The sequence below is a fragment of the Ipomoea nil genome, unplaced genomic scaffold (genome assembly GCF_001879475.1).
Source record: "Ipomoea nil cultivar Tokyo-kokei standard unplaced genomic scaffold, Asagao_1.1 scaffold2694, whole genome shotgun sequence".
Classification (NCBI taxonomy): domain Eukaryota; kingdom Viridiplantae; phylum Streptophyta; class Magnoliopsida; order Solanales; family Convolvulaceae; genus Ipomoea; species Ipomoea nil.
The window spans coordinates 1,228,082-1,250,155 of record NW_017619122.1 but is presented as its reverse complement, the minus strand read 5'-3'; the positions used below and the strand labels follow the sequence as shown (position 1 = coordinate 1,250,155).

General features: G+C 33.9%; 1 protein-coding gene and 1 long non-coding RNA gene across 2 annotated transcripts; both read right to left on the bottom strand.

Annotated features, from left to right (window-relative positions):
* Positions 1–5,881: 5,881 nt before the first annotated feature.
* On the bottom strand, positions 5,882–6,217 carry LOC109155155. Its single transcript, XM_019302888.1, has one exon. It carries the CDS (start codon positions 6,215–6,217, stop codon positions 5,882–5,884), a length of 336 nt encoding a protein of 111 aa, XP_019158433.1.
* A 10,243-nt stretch (positions 6,218–16,460) lies between these two features.
* Positions 16,461–20,132, bottom strand: LOC109155141. Its single transcript, XR_002049861.1, has 5 exons — positions 19,770–20,132; positions 19,157–19,238; positions 18,959–19,048; positions 17,367–17,476; positions 16,461–16,735 (listed from the first exon to the last, which is right to left on the bottom strand). It is a non-coding gene; the product is annotated as an uncharacterized LOC109155141 (long non-coding RNA).
* Positions 20,133–22,074: the final 1,942 nt, after the last annotated feature.

Genomic DNA, 22,074 nt, shown 5'->3' with positions numbered 1-22,074 from the left:
AGATGAAGGGATGAGATGAATCTTACTGCCTTTGCTTTCTTTCTTCTACAGTGCTCAGGAAATGGAGAGGCAAAAGAGAGGGAATCAGATGGAAACAAGGGAAAAGTGGAGTATAAATAGGGTGCTAAACCCTAGGTAGCTTATCAATGATTGGTTGGTGGCAAAATGGTAATTTATCTTAGCTTGCAAAAATATCAGGCAAAGAGATTTGGAGTCTAGTGGTTCACCAAGCTTCATGGACCAAGCTATTTAATCATGGTTTAAAATTAATTTTGGGGTCAAAAATGCATTTTTCCAAAAATACTTTCTAGACAACCACTTAGTTTTAGGTTCCTCATGTTTGTCCTAGTTTCACTCAGATTGAATTCTCAGTTTAAAACTTGGTACGCGAAGTACCCGAAAATTTAGGATTCTAGAATTAAAATAAGTTCCGGTGTTGAATTCATTTAAAATGTAACTCAAAATAATTTATTCAAACACCAATTTTACGTCCAAAAAAATTTTATAGAGTGAAAAATGGCTAATTTTGAAATTTCTTAAAATCAGATTTATAAAATTAAATTTTGGATTGTCACACAGTCGGCGTTCCTCCCTCTGGTTCCTCCGCTGTTGGCAGCAGGTGCGTGGTGGAGAGAGGTGAGACTCCCATAAGGTCACCGCTGTTTCTTGGCGGATTGGAGAAGATGGTTGAGGTACGGTGCTACTTTAGTTTTGTCGGCTAGATCGAGTTAATTAGATTTATTGTTACTTAGGTTAATAAGGAGGTGGTTATCTTGGTGGCAGGGCAGTGCGTAACTTTTAGAATACCTAGGCTTCGAATCCCACTCATGGCATGATTGGTTTTAACTAAGAACTTCATTATCCGAGTAGATGGTAACGAGAGGATGGTTGTTATAATTTACGAAGTCACAAGTAAATAATAGGCGAACTGGTTTAGTTGGCAAAGAAGTGGTGAGTTATTAGCAAGGTCTAGGGTTCAAAACTCTTAGGATTTATTAATTCAATTATTCTATTAGCTTGATTATTTAGTGAAGGTTCAATTTGATACACAGGTCCCTGGCTTCGTTGGATGATTGAATGTGTGATTTTCTATGGGATTTATGAGATGGCCTTGTGGAATTGATTGCATGTTCTTGTATGAGATGGCCTTGTGGAATTGATTGCATGTTCTTGTATTTAATTGTCTTGTTGTGGGATTTATGAGATGGCCTTGTGGAATTGATTGCATGTTCTTGTATTTAATTGTCTTGTTATTGTTTATGCATGCTCGGGTGTTGTATTTAATTGTCTTGTTATTCTTTATGCATGCTCGGGTGTTATTCAAGGTTTAGGTCTAGTCTTAGGGCTTGGTATGATTAAGTTCTTGATGTTCTTGAACCATTATGTGTTTAATCTTGAGTCTTGGCATGCTTAAGGATTTTGTTTAGGGTATATTTGTGGTGTTTCTAGATTTAATTCTTGTGGTTCAAGTCCATGTTGTTGTTGATATGTGTTGAGATCTTTTGGGACGTGTTCTGGATGCAATTGTGGAAGTCCCAGGATTAAAAAAAAAAAAAGGGCCAAGGAGCCTTCGTACTAGCGGGGGCTCGGTGCGGGGATGAACCCCCACCTGACCACCCGCCGGTACGGTCACCCGTACCAGCGGGTGGCTGGCGGGTGGACGACCCCCCGCTGATACGAGGCCGTTCGCCGGCGGGTAGTCGACCACCCGCCGTTCCGCCCGCTTGTACGGGCGGCGTGGTGTGATGTTTTCCCCTGTTTGTTGTTTCTCCGTGCCCCGATGTGTCCCGTTTAATGTTTGGAAGTCTAGTTTGATGTTTTGGATACCGTTGTAGGAATTGTGTGTGGTGGTTATTGTTGTTGTTGACCTTTGATTGAGTGTTGATGGTTGCTGTTATCTTTGAGCATTGATTGTTGTGATTGATTTGTCAATGTTGTTAAAAGAGATGTGATTGGCGGAAAAGATTTGTTGGCAGTTAGCACAACGAGTGCTCGGTCATATTGTGCTATAGGCGCAGACCACCCTTGATTAGTTTGCTAAAGGCATAGATAAAGTTATTAGCGCTGCGGTGCCATGTCATTGTGCTATAGCTAGGTATGACCCCTTGATTATTGTGCTATAAGTACAGATCATTTGTTAATGGTACTGCGGTGCTATCAAATCGGCGGCTTTGTTGGCGGTATATCGGTGGGGAGCACGCGTGTTCCAGAGGAATAAGGGAGACAATATAAGGGTGGCCTGGAGGTACAGGTTGGAACTGTTATAAGGATGGAGAGGAGTAAAGGTTGGAACTAGGTATAAGGTTGGAACATGGACATGTGTGTTGTTGTTGTATTGTTTGTTGTTGAGCTCCATGATTGTCTGGTTTGTTGTTGAGCCTTATTATCATGTTGGTTTGTTGTTGAGTCTTGTTATTGTCTTATCATGTGGAATTAGGTTGCATGCTAGTATCTTTATGTTGTCTCCTGGTGTCGAGTCTGTTAATGTGTCTTGAGTCTTGATCTTGGTTTTTAATGCTAGCGTTGTTTAGGATTATATATGTATTCCAGTTTCAAAATGATTTCCTTATATCTACCTATATTGTACTCAACGCGTGGGAGTGGGTTACTCAGCATTATTCGCTGACGGTTGTTACACCATATGTTTTTCAGGTGCAGATCAGTAGCTTTGGAGGGCGCTTGATGGACACGAAGACTTCGCTTAGATAGTTTTAGTCTTGGTAGATGACCTGCGCGCCTTGGTTTGTGTTTTGGATATTAAACTTGGATCATGTTCTGTTTAGTTAGTTAGCCTGTGCATCTATGTTCTCAAGCTTAGATGTGGCATAACACCCCGACTTTTATTGTGTAGTCTCTGCTCTGTTTGGAATATTAATGTCAGATTGACTTTATTTCATATGCTTAAAAGTTTTAAAAATTAGGGGTGTTACAAGCATTCATCGCTTTTGAGTTGAAATCATATTCCCTATTTTCTTCTTCGCTCCAGGTTGTTTTTGGTTTTGAATTACCCTTGTCATCAACTGGATACTTCCACTCGTTTTCTATAGCTCCCCAAATTCCTTCACCTTGTGCTAGAATGTATATTTTCATCCTAGCTTTCCAGGTAAAGTAGTTTGTACCAACCAAGGCAGGTGGTCTGTTGTTTAATAGTCCTTCTCTAGGAAATTCCATCGGGATCCGACTAGTAATTTAAGCAGTTTTGCTATGATACCTAGTGAAATTCATGACTTGTACGCAGGGAAGTCGAAACAAAAGCTGTAACATAGATAGTTTATGACATAGTTCGGACAAGAACCCTAATCTGCGAGGCACTTCTCAATTTGTGAATTTTCCTAAATTCACTAAAAGCTCAATGTTAAAAGTACATTTTTTGGAACATGAGATTACATAATAAATGATCTTTTCTATCGTACTATTGTAACCTAAACGCATGTACTACTTTCTAGGGGAATTTTTAAAACTTTTCTCAATTGACTCTCAAACCTCACAAGATTGAAGTTGAATGCGTGAGTCAGAGGGCAACTTCTAGTTATAATACATACTCCTTACTTATTTGTAAAAAACGATGTTAATCCTAATATACTTAGAATTAGGGATATTCTTCAATTAACACTCCTTTTAGAACTGATATTCCTTTTATTCTTCAATTAACACTCCTTTGACAAAAGCTTTTGAGTCAACACCTACTTTATTTTTTAAATTAATAGGATATGCATGCTAACTCAAAATCTAAACTCCATGTACATTTGTTGTCAAATTCATATATAAATTTTTTTATTCCTTAAATTCAACAAGAACGATGTAGCTTATCGCACTCTAACCTTCAAAGTTAAAGTTAAACATTATATAGTTACATAATTTAATGTCACTTTTGGTGACAGTCGCATTTTCTTTATTATGATCATGAAATTTATTACTCATTAGTAATTTTTTTTTTTTGTCCTGGAATTGAAAGAAGGACCCCAACCAAAGGTAGTAGTGTCCCGCTCTCGTAGCAACAATTATATTGTGGACCGCGGTCCACAAGGTTTTGTGAACCATAGTCTAAAATAGTAGATATTATAGTGTATTTAAATTGATATTGTTTCAAAAAAAAATTGATATTGTTTCACGTATTATTTTTAATTTTTTATTATATTATCAAATGAAACTGTAATGGAATTGAAATAAAACTGTAGTTGTGTTGAAATGAAACTACAGTGTATACAAAATGAAACTGAATAATAATTTCACATATTTGAGTGTATATTGTCCAGTGAAATTGTAGTTATATCAAAATGATATCTGTAGTTGGATGATATGGATGGCATACCGGTTTGGCGTCAAGCATGCCTGTAATGTAAAACTGTAAAACTCGGGTTTCCCCCTTCCTTTTAATATAAAAAAATAATACCTATAGTTGTATTAAAATGAAACTGCAATGCATATTTAGGGTCAAAGTATCTATGAAGTCCCTGTACTATAGTGTTTTGTTCAATTTAGTCCTTGTACCTTTATTCTGTTCAATTTAGTCCCTCTACTTTAAAAAGTGGTAAAACTAAGGACAATTGTCTTAATCTCATTACAAACATGGTCGTAATTATTTATTTTGGACATACTAATTTAATATATTGGTGGTAAAAATGATAGATTTTAAATATTTATAAAGTAATATATGAGTAGGAATATAAATATCATCAGTGCCACGTAACCTAAGTTAACGATAATATTAACATCGTTAACTATTGTCCTTAATTGCACTACTTTTGAAAGTACAGGGACTAAATTGAACAAAATAAAAGTATAAGGACTAAATTGAACAAAATGCTATAGTACAGGGACCTCATAGGTACTCTAACCCATATTTAGTGCTTAGTAGTTCTCATGTGATGCAAAAGCGCAAAAGTATTTATCCAAAAGTGAATTATTATATATGGGTGAATTGAAACAGATCTTACAAGATCTTTTGGTGCAACACGTTAAAACATAATCGATCAGTTAGATAGATAAAACACCAATCATTATTACGTAGACCACAAAGTTGTGAGATTACGATTCAAAAATACATAAAATAAAGGAATAAGTGTCAAATAGGCCATCTAACTGCACACGATAATTCAATTAGGCCACTGAATCTAAAAAATCAACAATTGGGTCCTTAAACTAACCAATTTCAAACAATTTTTCCAATTTGAAAGTTTCCAACAGGTCAACAGGTCATCCTCCTAAATTAATTATTTTTTTAAAAATAAATTTTAAAAATTAATTATTTTTAAATTAAATAAAAAAAAAAGGGGGAAGACGTACAGACGAACTTGTTTCCACTGAACCTCTTTTTTTAAAAAAATTAAATAATTAATTTTTAAAATTTATTTTTTAAAAATAATTAATTTGGAAGAATGACCGGTTGGAAACCTTTAAATTGGAAGAATTGTTTGAAATTGATTAGTTTAGGGGCCCAATTGTTAGTTTTTTAGGTTCAGTGGTCTAATTGAATTATCGTGTTCAGTTCGATGGCCTATTTGACCCTTATTCCTAAAATATATTATTCTAACTTACAAAATACATTATTCTAACACATATAAAGTATATTATTCTAACTCATAAAATACATTATTTTACTCGCGACATTTCATTAATCTAACACATAAAGTACATTATACATTATTCTAACTCATAAAATACATTATTTTTATCCTTGAAATTTCATTATTTTAACACATACAATACATTATTCTAACTCATAAAATATATTATCTTATCTTTGAATGTTCATTATTTAAACACGCAGACAGAGCAAGTAATCTTTATTTTAAACATCAAAACGACTTCGTTTTAAATCATAATAATTTGCCATAAAACACAAGATAGAAAGAAAAGAAAACGTTGTCTTCTCATCTAGCTAGGTATAAATGAAGGGAGTAATCTTGATAACTAAGCCAGGGTAAACATCATCAGGATCATGAATGTGAGGATTCTCTTCCACAATGAAAGGGTCTCCGCACTTGCCGCTTATTGTCTGCAACGTCTCACCCTCGCGTACAACGTAAATCTCCTCGCACTGCCGCCTCTCAAACGGCGGCACCACAACGTTAACTCTCCCCATCATCATCATCATCAGCTCATCGCCGCCGTTTGCCGCCGCACTCTCAGTCGTACCCCATCTGCCAGCAAAGCACCTCAGAAGCAGCACCGTCGCCAGCGCCGCCGCGCAATACCACGAAACCTTCTCCCCCATTGTTGCACCCGGCCACCTAATAATAACCCACAACATATGTAGTATTCTCTTATATATGAATTATTAGGGAGTTTTTATATCCATACGGTGGTTGTGTAGTTACGTTGAGGATTGATTGGATTGTATTATAGTGGGATATATATCGATCGATGTTGAAGTGGGAGCTGAGGGAGTTGAAACGTTAAGGAATTGAAATGTAACTGTCAAGGGAAGAAGAAATCCAAACATCATCGTATATATCATATCAGATCATGAAAGGGATGGATGGACGTACAAGCTAAATGCAACAACTAAACCAACACGAACAATAAATTAATCAACGCATTGGTCACAAGAGTATCTACTCGTAAACTTGTGTAATAGCATATAAACTATGCACAAGAAACAAGAGTATTTACGGGCTAAACTTTGTTCTTGTGTAATAACCTACATGGAAAATAAGAGCATCCATTTGCTAAACTTTGCTCTTGTACTTGTAATAGCCTGCAAACTATACATGAAAAACAAGAGTATCCACTAGTTCAACTTGACTCTTGCGTAATAGTGTGCAAATTATACATGAACAAGGTAAATCACACTAGAAAGACCTTGTGTGATAAGAATAAAAAGCATAACCTTTTAGTAGGGAATCACAAACAACGTTCATTCACATGACATGTGCTTATTATAAAAAGTCGTTAGAGATTTTTATGCATAATTTTTTGTCACTCACAAGTCATGTATGTGACATAATCAGATGAAATTCCACCAAATTTCTCACTAGAAGACTCGGGAAAAAAAAGCGTTGTGCATAGTAATTTTTATATTTATGCACCAATAATAGAAATGATATCAAATTTGTGGAACCAAAAGTAACAAACACCTCAACTTTTATATATTTTTTCAGTATGTCACATTGTAAGATATTTTGATTTTGATTTTTTCCCTAACGATCCGACTTCATGAAGGGATATTACGATAGCTAGCGTTTGACGTAATTAATCTATATCTATATTATTATATAAAAATAAAATCTTGAACTTTTAACTTCCTGCCCAATTCCTAAAAAATCTCTCTTCCTAATAAAATATATTGATTTCTACTTTCCCATTCGTACAGTAATTCTGTGTTAAAATTCTATTCTAATATTATAAAATAGTGTAATACAATTCCAATTGTAATCTATACTATATATAAAAACAAAATTTGAAATTTTAACTTTCCGCCCAATTCTTAAAAAATCTCTCTTCCTAATAAAATATATTGATTTCTACTTTCCCATTCGTACAATAATTCTGGGTTAAAATTGTTGGAAAAATAGCATTAAAATGGCATTTTGAGTGATTATTTTGCGGTACAAATATATGTGGGATCCACATCCGATTTGGGTCGGGTCAATGTGGATTCGGGTTCTTCGTAGTAAGACGAAGAATTTGATATAATGTACGCTCAAAATGGGTAATAGGTGAATGAGAAATTGATCAAATTGAACCTATTTAGGAGAAGTCCAAAGTACGAAAGCTTAATAAATGGGAATTGAGTTTTAGCCCAATTCGTGCCCCTGCTATCGGTCCTGTACGAAAGTTAGCTTAAGTGTAGTTAAGCTTTGTTTTGAAAGCTTAAGTATGTTAATCTTAAGAGCTTAATTAAGCTTTGAAAGTTGCATGGACGAAAGTTGCAATATGAATGGACGAAAGTTGCATGGACTTCAAAGATTAAGTTTCGTGCTCCTTTCGTGGCTTTTAGATTTGGTGAGCACGAATCAATGTTATATGCATTGATTCGTGCTGCACCGTTTCGGCCACTCGGGTGTGGTTTTCGGTCCCAATTTGTTAAACTTTTAGGTTTGTATGAACTTCTCGGTCACTCAGATATTTTGAACCAGGTCGTTATGGTCAGTACGAATTAATCGGATATTAAGTTCGTGACCGTTGATATTATTTCGATAATAAGTACGACCGTTTCAAACGTTATAATTCAATTTTTAAATTGAATTTATGTTGGTTAATGTGTCATGATGATGCTATTTAGTGCCAATCTCCTATATAAACATGTTGTGGGAGCAACCTTTTTGGCACAATGTGAAAACGAGAACAACACACACAACACATAAAATATTGCTTTCCCAGCTCCAAAATCTCTGCTCCTACTCCATTCTTGTAGCTGTGTTTTGCCCGTGCTCTAGTTCGTCGGGTTCGCTCGTTTGGGTGCTCAAACATCGAACCGTTGTACGTTTTATCCTGGGAAACCTAGGCCACAACGCTCCTAGCACTTTTGGGAGGTGACAAATAAGGTTTTAAGGAAAGAAATGCACCTTGTCTAACTCGTACATTTCTTTCTTCCTTCTCCTTCTTTCTTGTTTTTGGATTATGCTCTAAGCAAAAATCCGTTCTTTCTTGTTGACTTGGAGTTATAATCTGAGGATTATAAGTTCCTTTTGGTTGATATATATTGTTATATCTTTCTCGTAGATATATACGTATATATAACCTTTGGATCCGTTTTATATATATTTGTGTGTATATATATATATTTCGGATATATGTATCCAATAATATTTTATATATATTTCGTGTGTATATATATAAATATTATTTTAAGGGATATTAAATCGATTTTGGTTCATTATTTCCAACAAAAATTATATTATAATATTATAAAATAGTGTAATACAATTCCTATTGTAATCTATACTTCTATACTATATATAAAAACAAAATCCTGAAATTTTAACTTCCCGCCCAATTTCTAAAAAATCTCTCTTCCTAATAAAATATATTGATTTCTACATTTCCATTCGTACAATAATTCTGTGTTAAAATTCTATTCTAATATTATAAAATAGTGTAATACAATTCCTATTGTAATCTATACTATATATAAAAAAAAACAAAATCTTGAAATTTTAACTTACCGCCCAATTCCTAAAAAATCTCTCTTCCTAATAAAATTTATTGATTTCTACTTTCCCATTCGTACAATAATTCTCGGTTAAAATTCTATTCTAATATTATAAAATTGTGTAATACTATTCATATTCTAATCTATATCTATACTATATATCAGTGTTGCAAAAATCGCGCCGCTGGCTGCGGCAAGGAAGGCTGGAATCGGCTTCCTCCGCGGGCGCCTAGCCGGCTGAATCGGCGATTAATTTTAATTTTTTTTTTAAGTTGTAAAGTGTCAAAAATTCGGCAAGACATAACTTTTGACTCAATTGTCCGTTTTGGACAATTTTTTTTTAAATCGCGTATTTTTTCGACATCTATCCACCTCAAACAGCCGTAGGCGGTTTGGCCCACCAAGTTCTCAAAAAAATGCTTCATTAAATAATTTCTAAGAAAAAAACTGTGAGAACCTTCTTTTCTAATTCATTAACTTCAAGACTGGTTCTAAACGCCGCGTAACCAGAATTCTAGCTATCTGACTAATGTATTTACGAGTGAAGATCCCGGTTGACTCCCCACTTTCCCAGCAGCTAACTTTCATGTTTGGCTTTTTCTCTTCCTTGGTTGCTTGCCCTCTCGCCCCTTGCTTTTGTTCAATTATAAAAAAATAAGCTTCTTGTTCTGCATCTGAATCTTCTTGTTCTGATGAACAGGGATAGGGTTGATGCCAGATCCACTTTTAGGGTTGACTCAGCAGTTGAAGAAGGTTGTAATTTGAGGCATCGCTCTTTCCTTTGTCCTTCCCCCCGATTTTTGCCCTATCACTAGTGGTTACTCACGATCCATACTAACGGATTCGGGTCCATAACCTTGGGTTCCACTATAGGAGATCTTGGGACTCCACAACCACCGGAACAAACAAGAGCTCTGCTTCGGATTTCAGTGATGGGACTCATACTTATGGGAACCCTAGTCCAAAATGTTTACTACTTATGCTTTTAGAAAAAGAAAGACTTATTCGTATCAATGTGCTGAAAATTTTGTTCTGAATCCGTCCGTTGGTTGTTTAGCTAGGGAAGTTTCTTCGATTTAGACGTTGATACCCATGCCTACTTCACCGCAGCTACCATGATCATAGATGTCCCCACTGGAATAAAAATCTAGAAACTTATGTTTTATTAATCAATTTTTAAAATTTTTAATTAAAAAATTGTCCCGTGCATTATTTAATAATCTTTCTTTCTAATTGTTAAATTATTTAATTATGGTAAATTAGGGAATAATTAATGATTGTAATAGAAATCCTAGAAGAATATAGAATAGAATAATATTTAGGGAAAATGACACTTTTCCCCTGAATTATATGTTTATAGCATATTTTCCCCATAAATTATTCAAGTGGCTGTTTTTTCCCCTGAAATGTTAAATGGACATATTTACCCTTAAAATAAATATTTCATTTATTTTTCTTCTCCAACAAATTATGACCACAATTTGGTTCAAACCATACAGACACTATAGCAACCAAACCGAAATATTCTAATTACAATTTAGAATCGAAACTCGATATTTAAAGTTTATTAAAATCGCAATCCGGGACGGCTGGTTCATGTTCGGAACTGAAAAAAAAATAAAATACATTTATTATTGAATTTAGACTATTTTAAAATAAAAAATAAAATTTTAAAATAAAGACAGTTCAAAATCGCGAACTGGATCTAGAACCGCCGGTTCACGGTTCAAGATCCAGTTTTTTAGATTCATAATTTTAATAAACTGAAATCCAAATATTGAATTCTGTATCTGAATCATAACCAGAAACTTTTAATTATATTGCTATAGTGTCCGGTTCAATTCGAATCGAACCGTGGTCATCCCTACATATACGCAATAATTTGTTGGAGAAGAAAAATAAATAAAATGTTATATTTTAAGGGTAGAAACATCAATTTAATATATCTGGGAGAAAAATTGCCACTTTTAAAATAATTGAGGGGGCTAATGTGCTTACATGAGTAATTCAAGGGGCGGGGGGGGGGGGGGGGGGGGGGGGGGGGGAGGGGAGTGCTATAAGTATATAACTTAAGAGGGAAAAGGTGCCATTTTCCCTAATATTTAATTATTGTTATATTATTATTGAAACTAATAATAATAATATAATAATAATATAAGTGGTAATAATAATATGTAAAAGTAATTAAGTATTAATAATAATAGTAAGAATATTAACGACGTAAGAATTATAACATAGAATAAAACGTAATAATTAATAACTAAATTTGGAATTGTCAGGAAAGATAAGCGACCTGGTGAAATTAACTCTTAAATAATTATATATTGATTTAAATATTTTTAATATATTGCAACAATTCCATTCCGTGCATCGCACGGGTGAAAATACTAGTTATTTTTTTAAAAAAAAATTAATGACCACATTATTTTACTTTATTTTTATGGACTGGGTATATAAATAATGCAGCAAGCTTCGAGAATGAAAAAGACATATGATGAGAATATAATTGTGTTGTATTCAATAATAATGTCTGAGAGTACTAGGAGCGAATATATAGAGATGCTAGATAGAATCCTAGTCTAACACGAATAATATAGTCCTAGTCTAATATGGATAATAGAGTCCTAATAGTCCTAATACTCCCCCTCAAGCACAAGGTTGGTCAGCCAAAACATTGAGCTTGCAACGGAGTAAATTAAAACGTACAGACGAAAGAGACTTAGTAAAAATATCCGCTATCTGATCTTTGGTAGAAATAAAATTGACTTGTAATTCCTTCTTCGCGACTTTATCACGAACAAAGTGTTAGTCGATCTCAATGTGCTTGGTGCGAGCATGAAACACCGGATTAGCACACAGATAAGTAGCTCCCAGATTGTCACACCAGAGTTTGGGCACAGAAGGTGGCGCAAACCCGATTTCCTTCATCAGAGAGACGAGCCAAGTAACCTCTGCAGAATATCAGCCAGTCTTTTGTATTCAACCTCAGTTGATGAACGAGCCACAGTACGTTGTTTTCGACAAACCCATGAGACAAGATTGGTCCCCAAAAATACAGCAAAACCACTAGTAGATTTGCGATCATCAGGATTGCCAGCCCAATCCGAATCAGAATATGCATGAATATCTAGAGAAGGAGAAGACGTAATCTTAAGACCAAGATGTAGTGTCCCATTTACATACAGTAACACCCTCTTGAGAGTCGCCCAATCCGCAGTAGAGGGAGAGTGCATGTGTTGACATAAACGATTGACTGCATAGGAAAGATCAGGCCGAGTTACCGTAAGATATTGCAGAGCACCTGCAAAGTTGCGATACTGAGTGGGATCAGCGTATGGTACCACGGCATCAGTCTCGGCCTTCGTGGTTGAAACCGGAGTAGCCACGGGCTTGCAATCAACCATACCTGCTCGTTTTAGAATATCCTTCATGTACCGTTGTTGAGACAGAAGCATGCCATCAGACAACGGAATGGTCTCAATACCCAGAAAGAACGAGGGCACACCCATATCACGAACTTTAAACTCAAGAGCCAACTTGTCAATAAGAGCAGTCACATGAGCCGGATTAGATCCCATAACCAAAATATCATCCACATAAACCAGAAAATATAAACGAGTATTGTCATGTGAATATATAAATAGAGAGACATCCGTCTTGGAAGGTGAGAAACCAGCAGAAACCAGAAAATCGTGCAAACGAGTGAACCAAGCATGGGGAGCTTGCTTAAGCCCATATAAAGAACGTTGAAGGAGACAAACGTGCCCGGGCATCGTTTTGTCTTCATAACCAGGGGGCTGGCGCATATAAACCGTCTCAGCGAGATTGCCATTTAGAAAAGCATTGTGTATGTCCAACTGTCGAATAGTCCATCCACGAGAAATAGCTAAAGATAAAAGAAGACGTACCGTAGTCGGTTTAACAACGGGACTAAAGGTCTCAAAGAAATCCTCGCCGGCAATTTGATTGAATCCCTTGGCAACTAACCGAGCCTTGTAACGCTCAATCGAACCATCAGCCTTTCTCTTGGTTCTAAACACCCACTTACATCTAACTACATTCATACCTGATTTAAAGGGAACAAGCCTCCATGTATTGTTGTGCACCAAGGCATTAAATTCCAAATCCATTGCATCCCGCCATTCAGGAAATTTAACCGCTTGAGTAAAACATGTAGGTTCAGGAGTAACAGCAGCAGCAGATAAAGCAACATGATCATGTGGTCCCGAACTTCTCGTATTCATTCCATGAGAGCGAACGGGTGAGGGCGCGTGACGAGACCGACCACGAGGTCGGCCTCTTGGCCGAGGAGCCGGCTGGTCCGTGACTGTTCGCTCGGACTCGGTCACGGGCTCGGTAGTAGCAGGCTGCTGGCGGTGGTGGTCAGAAGCGGCTATGGGCGCGGCAGGAGGGTCACGAGCCGTGACAATAGACGGATCACCACCAGAAACAATTGGTGCAACACCCCACGGCTCCGGACATGGTTTTGGAACCTGCGAATCCACAGAAGCAACAAAAGGAAAGACAGCCTCATCGAATCGCACATGGCGACAGATAAAAACCTTGTTAGTGTTAGTGTCTAAACAACGATAGCCACGAAAAGATGGAGGATATCCTAGAAAGACACAAGGGGATGACCGAAACTGTAGTTTGTTGCGATTATAGGGACGCAGATTTGGAAAGCATAAACACCCAAAAACACGCAGATATGAATAAGATGGAGGAGCCTGATGCAAAAGATAATGAGGAGATTTATCAGATAAGACGGGAGTGGGCATTTTATTGATTAGATAAACCACAATTTCAAAAGCATAATCCCAAAAACGAGACGGAACAGAGGATTGAGCCATTAATGCTAGTCCCGTTTCAACAACATGCCTATGCTTACGTTCTACCCTGCCATTTTGTTCATGAGTATACGCACATGATTGCCTGTGACGAATACCTAAGGACGCAAGAGTGGAACCAAGCTTTTTATATTCTCCCCCTAAATCAGATTGAAAAGAAATAATCTTGCGAGAAAAGGAACGTTCAACTAGTGACCGAAACTTATCAAATATAGCATACAAATCAGATTTAGCACGCATGGGATAATACCACATATAACGAGTGTAATCATCCACAAACAACACAAAATATTTAAAGCCAGACGCAGAAAGTAATGGCGCAGGGCCCCAAATATCTGAATAAATTAATTCCAAAGGATGCGTACTAGTAGTTTCAACACGAGACAAAGGAAAACGAGAAGATTTTCCTAATTGACAAGAGGAACAGACATTGGGAAGATCACTAGAATTAAATGTACCAACAGACGAAGACGCTAGAATTTTACGTAAGACTCGAGAATGAGGATGCCCCAACCGCATGTGGCAAACGTAAGAGGACCGTGCAGCAACAAATGCAGCAGGGCAAGCAGAAGACGCAGGCCATGTGTAGAGACCCCAGACGCATGTCCCTTAAAAAGAACCTTCTTGGTCAAAATGTCTTTCACATAGAAACAAAGAGGGTGGAACTCAAAGAAAACATTATTGTCCTTTGCAAAACGCTGGACAGATAATAGAGAAGAAGAGAGACCAGGGACATGCAAAACATCATGTAACTTAAAAGACAAAGAATTAGTGGCTAACGAAGCAGAACCAACATTAACAATAGGCAAACCTGTACCATTGCCGACTCGCAGAGTCTCCGGGCCATCATAACTTGTCGCAGAAGTTATCAAAGAAGAATCAGGCGTTGCATGATTTGTAGCACCAGTGTCAGGGAACCACTGATGAGGACCGTTGGAATCACCATTATCACCAGAGACGACCACATTAGCCTGAAAACCCGGAGCCCCTAAATAACGCCGAAAACAGTTGGCTCCCGTGTGACCAAAACGGTCACAAATTTGACACGGATCATCATAGCGCCAAAAACAATTGGCTCCCGTGTGACCAAAACGGTCACAAATTTGACACGGATCATCATAACGCCAAACACAATTGGCTCCCGTGTGGCCGAAACCGTTACAAATTTGACACGGATCATCAACGTCACGTCGTTGACCGGACCGCTTCTGATACGATGTATCTTGGTTTGATGCCATCGGCTACTGTTACGAAGTGAGGAACATGGATGTTGGAAAAGAAAACCCTGGCTAACTGATACCAGATGAGAATATAATTGTGTTGTATTCAATAATAATGTCTGAGAGTACTGGGAGCGAATATATAGAGATGCTAGATAGAATCCTAGTCTAACACGAATAATATAGTCCTAGTCTAATATGGATAATAGAGTCCTAATAGTCCTAGTTTAATATGGATAATAGAGTCCTAATAGTCCTAATACATATAAACGCAATGGAGTTTTCATAGCTTGCGTTTTAATCCTCCCGGAGCGAACCGGATGGACCTGGATTGTTAAACGGACAGAGAAAGACCCGGACCACAATATGTGGTTTACACCAAAAAAAAAAAAAAAAATAGCTTGCGTTTTAATATGTTACAATAGATGGCATTGCGTATGAAAACTGAAACAGACGACTGCTTTGGCCACTATATTAGGGTGCATGTTTGGTTGAATAGAAAATGATGAATTCTTTGGAATTGAAATTCTTAAAATTTAGGGGAAAACATTTGATATTGTTTAGTTTATGAGAGAATAATGGTTTTTCAATGGAATTTGAACTTTTTAAATTTGTGTAAAATAATGGTGTATTTGGTTCGCACAAGAGAATCGGAATGGGAATGCGAATAAAATACTTGGTAATGATAATGATTTTTGGTAAAAATATTTTGGGTGTGTTTGGTTTGTACATTGGAATCGGAGTCAGAATGGGAAACAAATACTTGGTAATGGTAATGGGTTTTGGCGCAAGTATTTTGCATGTTTGGTTGTATGCTGGAATTGGAATGATTACCAAATATTGCTATTTGGTTATGTATGTTCATATAATGGGAATAAAGGTTTTAAAAATAGAAGAACAAAAAATCAAGACAATTTCTACATCTACAATTATATATATACACAATTATAATAAGAGACAATGATGTTAGGCCCTGGAACAAAAAAATGTCAGTAGTATCTATATCTATCTATATACATATAAAAGCAAGAGGGATTCAGCCAATGAAAATCCAGCATTTTCCCGCCCATCACTGACGACGACGTTTTGGTGTTTGTGAAAAGTACATCATTTTATTTTTTTAATTCCTTTTTGGCTTCACAACAGGAACAATGTGATTTTATTATATTTAATATTATTATTTGATGTTCTGAATCCATATTTGATTTGACATAACGTGTGGCGTTGTAGGCTCATTTTTCAATGCTAATTAATAACTCTCAATTTCCCATGTGTTATTCACTTCTACACGTTATGTGAAGCAAGTTGCCAAAAAGTAATAATTATATATTTTAAATCAACATTTTGGAGGGAAACTACCTATAAATACCACATCTCCTGGAGAGAAACCTCACATTTACCTCTCCACTTTTACATTCAAGCATAAAGGAAATAGCAATAAACTAAGGTAAATATTTATTTATATTTTTCTTTTGATTTGGGAAAGGGGTTGATCCAGAGGGGTGATTGGGGAAGACTGCTTAATATGTAATTATGTATACACCCTTGGTTGTTCTCATCACCATTGAAACCTGAAATCATCAAGAGCAAAGTGTGATTATAGTAGGCTCAAATTATATGAAATACAATTTATAAATGCATCAGAATGGTCATTGGTTTATAATGGTTGTATGTAATAATATCAGTTTCACCAGATTCTAATTATCTAAGCAAAGCAGTACTAATTTATGTATGTAAATGGCAATAAATTCTTTTTTCCTTAGAATTTAGTACACTATACTTCATTTTCATGCTTTATTTTCTGGAGCTTATGCTAAGTTGGAGTTATTTTATGCATCATAGTTTGCTACTTCATAGTTATTTCTGTGCTCAACATCTCTTTATAAACCTAAATTCCTAGGAAAAAAATCTATTGCCAAGTACTTGCAAAAATCATTCTATGTTAATACTTTCGAACTATATACCACTATATGCGAGTTTCCTTCAAATAATTGAACCCGAACAAAGCTGGTTTTTTTTTTTTTTTTTTTTTTAATTTGGAAATATTTAAGAATCACCACCAAGATTCTCCTTCAAATAATTGAAACCGCAGCTATGCCCGAGAATGAATGAATTGTGATAACAAAGCAATTTTTTTAAATGTGGAAATATTTAAGTATCACCACCAAAACTTCCAGTTAGGCAGGCATTACGTATGTATACCATGATGTTAGGAATATCAGATGGAGAACGATAAGCAATTTCTCTGAAGACAACAGTAGGATCCAAGCACCATATGCTAACTGTATGTGTCCAACTATTAACAACTCTTCCTGCAGTTGCATAATGTGATAAGAGTGAAGAAAAGATGAGAAATATCATTTATAGATTGAATTACGCAGTGCATAACATTCAGACACATAGTTGAGATATAGATAGAATTTAACTGGTGTGTATAAAGAATTATATATATAAAAAATGGCAAGTAATGTGTAGCATACTTGAAAAATTTGTAAAAAAAAAAAAAAAAAACAAAACCTGGAAATCTGACCATTTTAAAATTTTGTGCTTACAGTTTTTGGTAACATGCTTTAACTGTTAAGGAAAAAAAAAAATGTAAACCAATTTTCATGATCATTCGTTTAAAACAAAATGTTTGTCAAACAAGATAGCAGATTATTTCATATCTTCATAATCAAATTAGAAATCATAACAAATAATTCAACTTTCAGCATTACTCAACTTAAAGAAAAAAGTAAAAACAAAAAAATATTTACAAAACAGACCTGGAACAAATAAATTAATAGCGAAAGACAAACAAAACAAAAATAGAATCTTTGAAATATAAATATATAAAGATTGTTTTCAAAGAAAAGAAATCAGATTTGTTAAGGACACAAATTAATTTTTTTTTTTTAAAAAAAAAAACAGATTCATAAAAAAGTAAATTAATGAAGTAATCTGTTTTTAACAGTTGGCTCTATTTTGGGATGTTAGTATTTCCTAGAATACTACAACATGTGACTTGCTCTATCATAATGAAAAAAAATATACAAGTAGCATATACAAATTGTAGCATAAAATACACGTTTAACAATTACAAAGACACATGTGTACATGTATTTTTGATATATACCTATGGTGTCTATCAATCATTAATTTGTGATGGTAAGGTTTGACTATTTTGAAATGGCAGTCAATTAGTCTTAGTATTAATATAGGACAATGAAATTTGCATTTGCATTAGAAATCATTTTGAATGTCAAATTTTAAATTCGAATTTTAGAGAATTAAATTATTTCTAAAGGAACAAAAACACAGATAATTTAGATATATATGTTTGTTTTTAGAAAACACAAATATATGATCAGTTGCCTCCATTTTAATCAAATGAAATTTGTGTCTGCAAAAAAAAAAAAATGGTATCAGACTCCTGTGTCATCATTTACCTCTAATTAAACTATTAGTATTTGCCTATAGTGTAGCACAAAAAGAAACACAATAAACTATAACAGCCACATAGATGATGCATAGTAAGCAATTAATACATGTACCAATATAGAACAGCTATACACCTATGCCTCTTATCAAGCATTAATTGTTGATGGTAAGATTTGACTAATGTGCACTATTGTCTGATAGTGACTTCTCTTGATGTCTAAAATTTCCTATCTATATATACATAGCATTTAAGGACAGAAATAAATGCTCTCTACCCCACACATTCAACAGTAATGGAAAAATTGAAAGCCTCAACTATCATGCATGGTAAAAGAAAATGACAGGATGAGAGTAAAGGTAATATTAAAGCATACCTGATGTTCTTCATTGTAATTTCACTTATTAAATACTTATGAACTCCGTGTAATTTTTTTCCAGCCATTTTTCTCCTTTTTTTTTCCTACCTGCATTACAAAAATTTAGTGTTTATATGTTAGTAATGGATAAATAGTCAATAACATATAAAATCTAAATCTATGTTAAATAGTTGAAGCAAATAAGGGAAATCTTACCATTTTTGCAGAGTCAATTCTTTGTCTTTCAGAAATTTCTGTAAGCAACCAAGATAGTGTATCATATTATCACTGCAGAGGACTGTAAAAAAAAAAAAAATAGAGAATTCAAGTAAAGTTAAATAATTAAGCAAAGCATACACTCAACTCTCCTAGGCTCTTAATTTTTTATAAAGTTTCAAAAGATTTGGTCTCAAAAGTATTTTTAGAAAGTGGTTGTTGGTAGCTGCTTTATTAACAAAATCTATTTTCAAAACCTAAGTACATGCGAACTAAATTGCACTATACACAACATGTTAATATATGTAGTAATTTGTGATTAATTGCATTGTTCAATCTACACAGATAATATGCTTTTACATTTTTAATAAATAATTATAGTATTAAATAGTTTTTGTAATTGCAGCTTCTATTTTTGTCCGTATTTCAATCATAAAAACCTTAAATATTAAATTCAGATTTCATATCTGAAGAACTACACTTAAATTGTTTACTGGATTGTCAAATAATATCTCAAACATAACTACTACATCCATCGCACAGATCTAAAAAAGTTTTACAGTACTAGAATATAAGAAGATTTAAATCGGATGAAAAAAAAGACACGCATTACCTTGATATTTTTCTGGAGTCGCATTTTTGAAGTTTCGCGATCTAGGGTTTTTTGGTTGTCGGCAAACGGTAAAAACATCTCGAAATAGCCGTATGTAAGGAACGAAAGAGTTAAGTATGGATTTTGGAAAGAAGGACTGAAATTTCCACAAGCACAAATAAGAGAGGTGGAGTAGATTGGAGAGTATGTCTCCAATCTTTTTTGAAAAGCTATATACTCAGTGAAATGGAGGAGTGTTTAGTACAGAGAAGTGATCGGAAAGGATTGACTGTAAGATCTAGGGTTAGAGTTGTGTTTCCGGTGAACTCTCCAAAGAAGATGTTGCGTCGATGAGAGGAGAATTCGTATGGAGAGGTTCCGGCGGCGCAGCTTTGTGTGTTGTTGTTGACTGTTTAGGTTTTTAAGGTTGGGTTTTCGGGTTTGGGCTAATGATTTTTGGGCTTTGAATATATTTTATCTAATCATTTTATAATTGTCATATGTTTGGCCTATTTTGTTGGCCTGATTTAGTATGGTTTATTGTTTTGGGCTTTAATTAATATTACATATAAAAGAGGGCTCAAGTTGCTTATTTGCAACGATGATTAAAAGTGTGTTTCATCTACGATGAATGTTGTTTATAAAGAAGTATTTAGCAATTTGTAAAATTTATATATTAGTATATATTTGTTATAAAGGCAAATTTAGTTTGATGTTGTCTACAATTATTATGTGACAATGTACGTACAATTATGTTTAAAAATATAATTATTTGACTATATATATATATATATATATATATATATATATATATATATATATTACATTTATTAGATGTGTCTAAAATTATTCTATAGTACAATTTTTTTTTTCAAATACTTTTACATATTTTTATGTTCTCAATAATTATTACGACTTTGTATAGAGATATTAATTAATGTCTACATATGTATTCTTATCCCGTGCATCGCACGGGTGGAGTACTAGTTGTTTCTTAAAATGAATGGTTCATATTATTTTGTTTTTAGTATTTTTTTAATGATTTTCCTTATTTACCCTCTATTATATTATTTTCTTCCCTTAAATAACCTAAATTCCGTTAGTATAAACTTTAGTAACAGAATATTCCGTTAACTATTTATTATTTTTAACTTACTTATTAATTTCTATAAGAAATGTCTTAGGTTTGAACCTCATCCCAATTAGATAGTTGACATAATTGTTAAACATATACTACGAATATGTTAAAAATTATATTAAAAAATATATAATATAAAATTTAACATAAACTTTACTCAAATAATTAGTCCGACTAAATACATAACATTCAAAGTTAAGCATCAAAGATTATAAATCAATAAATTTAAAAATCATTTGATTTTTATGCGTTTAAAAAAAAAGAAAAACAAATTTAGGTTAAGTTTTGTTTTGTTTTTTTTTTTTTTTCGTTTAATTAATCTTCTTTTGATTATTTAGATAATAACAAAAAGTAATATTTCAATCATACTTTTACATTATTGGTATGTTTTAGGTCGTTATGATATTAATATTTTTTGTATGTATTTTTATAATAGTACAAAATTGTTCTTACATCATTGTTAGACCTGCGCGACCTAACTTACAAAGTTGTTGATAATAAATACAATTTCACTTGAACTCTAAAACGGTAGGACCATTTTCCAAAGAATTTGACAATAACATACCACTAGCTCCAATTGAACAAGTTTACACACCCGAATTTTATCAATGCATGAAAACTTCTAAAGAAATTTGTAAGGTAATTTTTACTATATCATTATAACAATATCTATTGTAACTATATATTTTGAAGTATTTATTATCATCGTCTATTGATAAAAATTGTAACAATTATCATTGACAAACTCTCAAAACAATTGTCTCAACAACGAATGTAAATTAAAAAAAATCAATAATTTCATTATTGTTGATGAAAAATATGTACGCCACTTTATAATTACTTTTATTAAATTAAATAAATTAGTAGCTACAACAAAAAATAATATATATGCATTTAATTAATTTAGAATTAGATGTCTATAATGTGTTTATTTTAAAAAATTATGCATTATAAAAAATTTAAAAGAGATATAATTTCATTAGTTATATTATTTTTATTTTCTACAATTCAAAAATTCATTACCTTCAAATTTATTAATTTATTATATTCACTACATTGTCCATTGTTTTCTTTTTAGATTATCTGGTAATTAAATATCAAAGTTATAATACAAAAAGTATGTTATATATATTTATTTACCAAGTATTTTATACAAATATAATAAATATTAATATTTTGTTCAATACT

Excerpts from the sequence above, each read along its gene's own strand:
- LOC109155155 (XM_019302888.1), bottom strand. The coding sequence starts at position 6,217 with ATGGGGGAGAAGGTTTCGTGGTATTGCGCGGCGGCGCTGGCGACGGTG.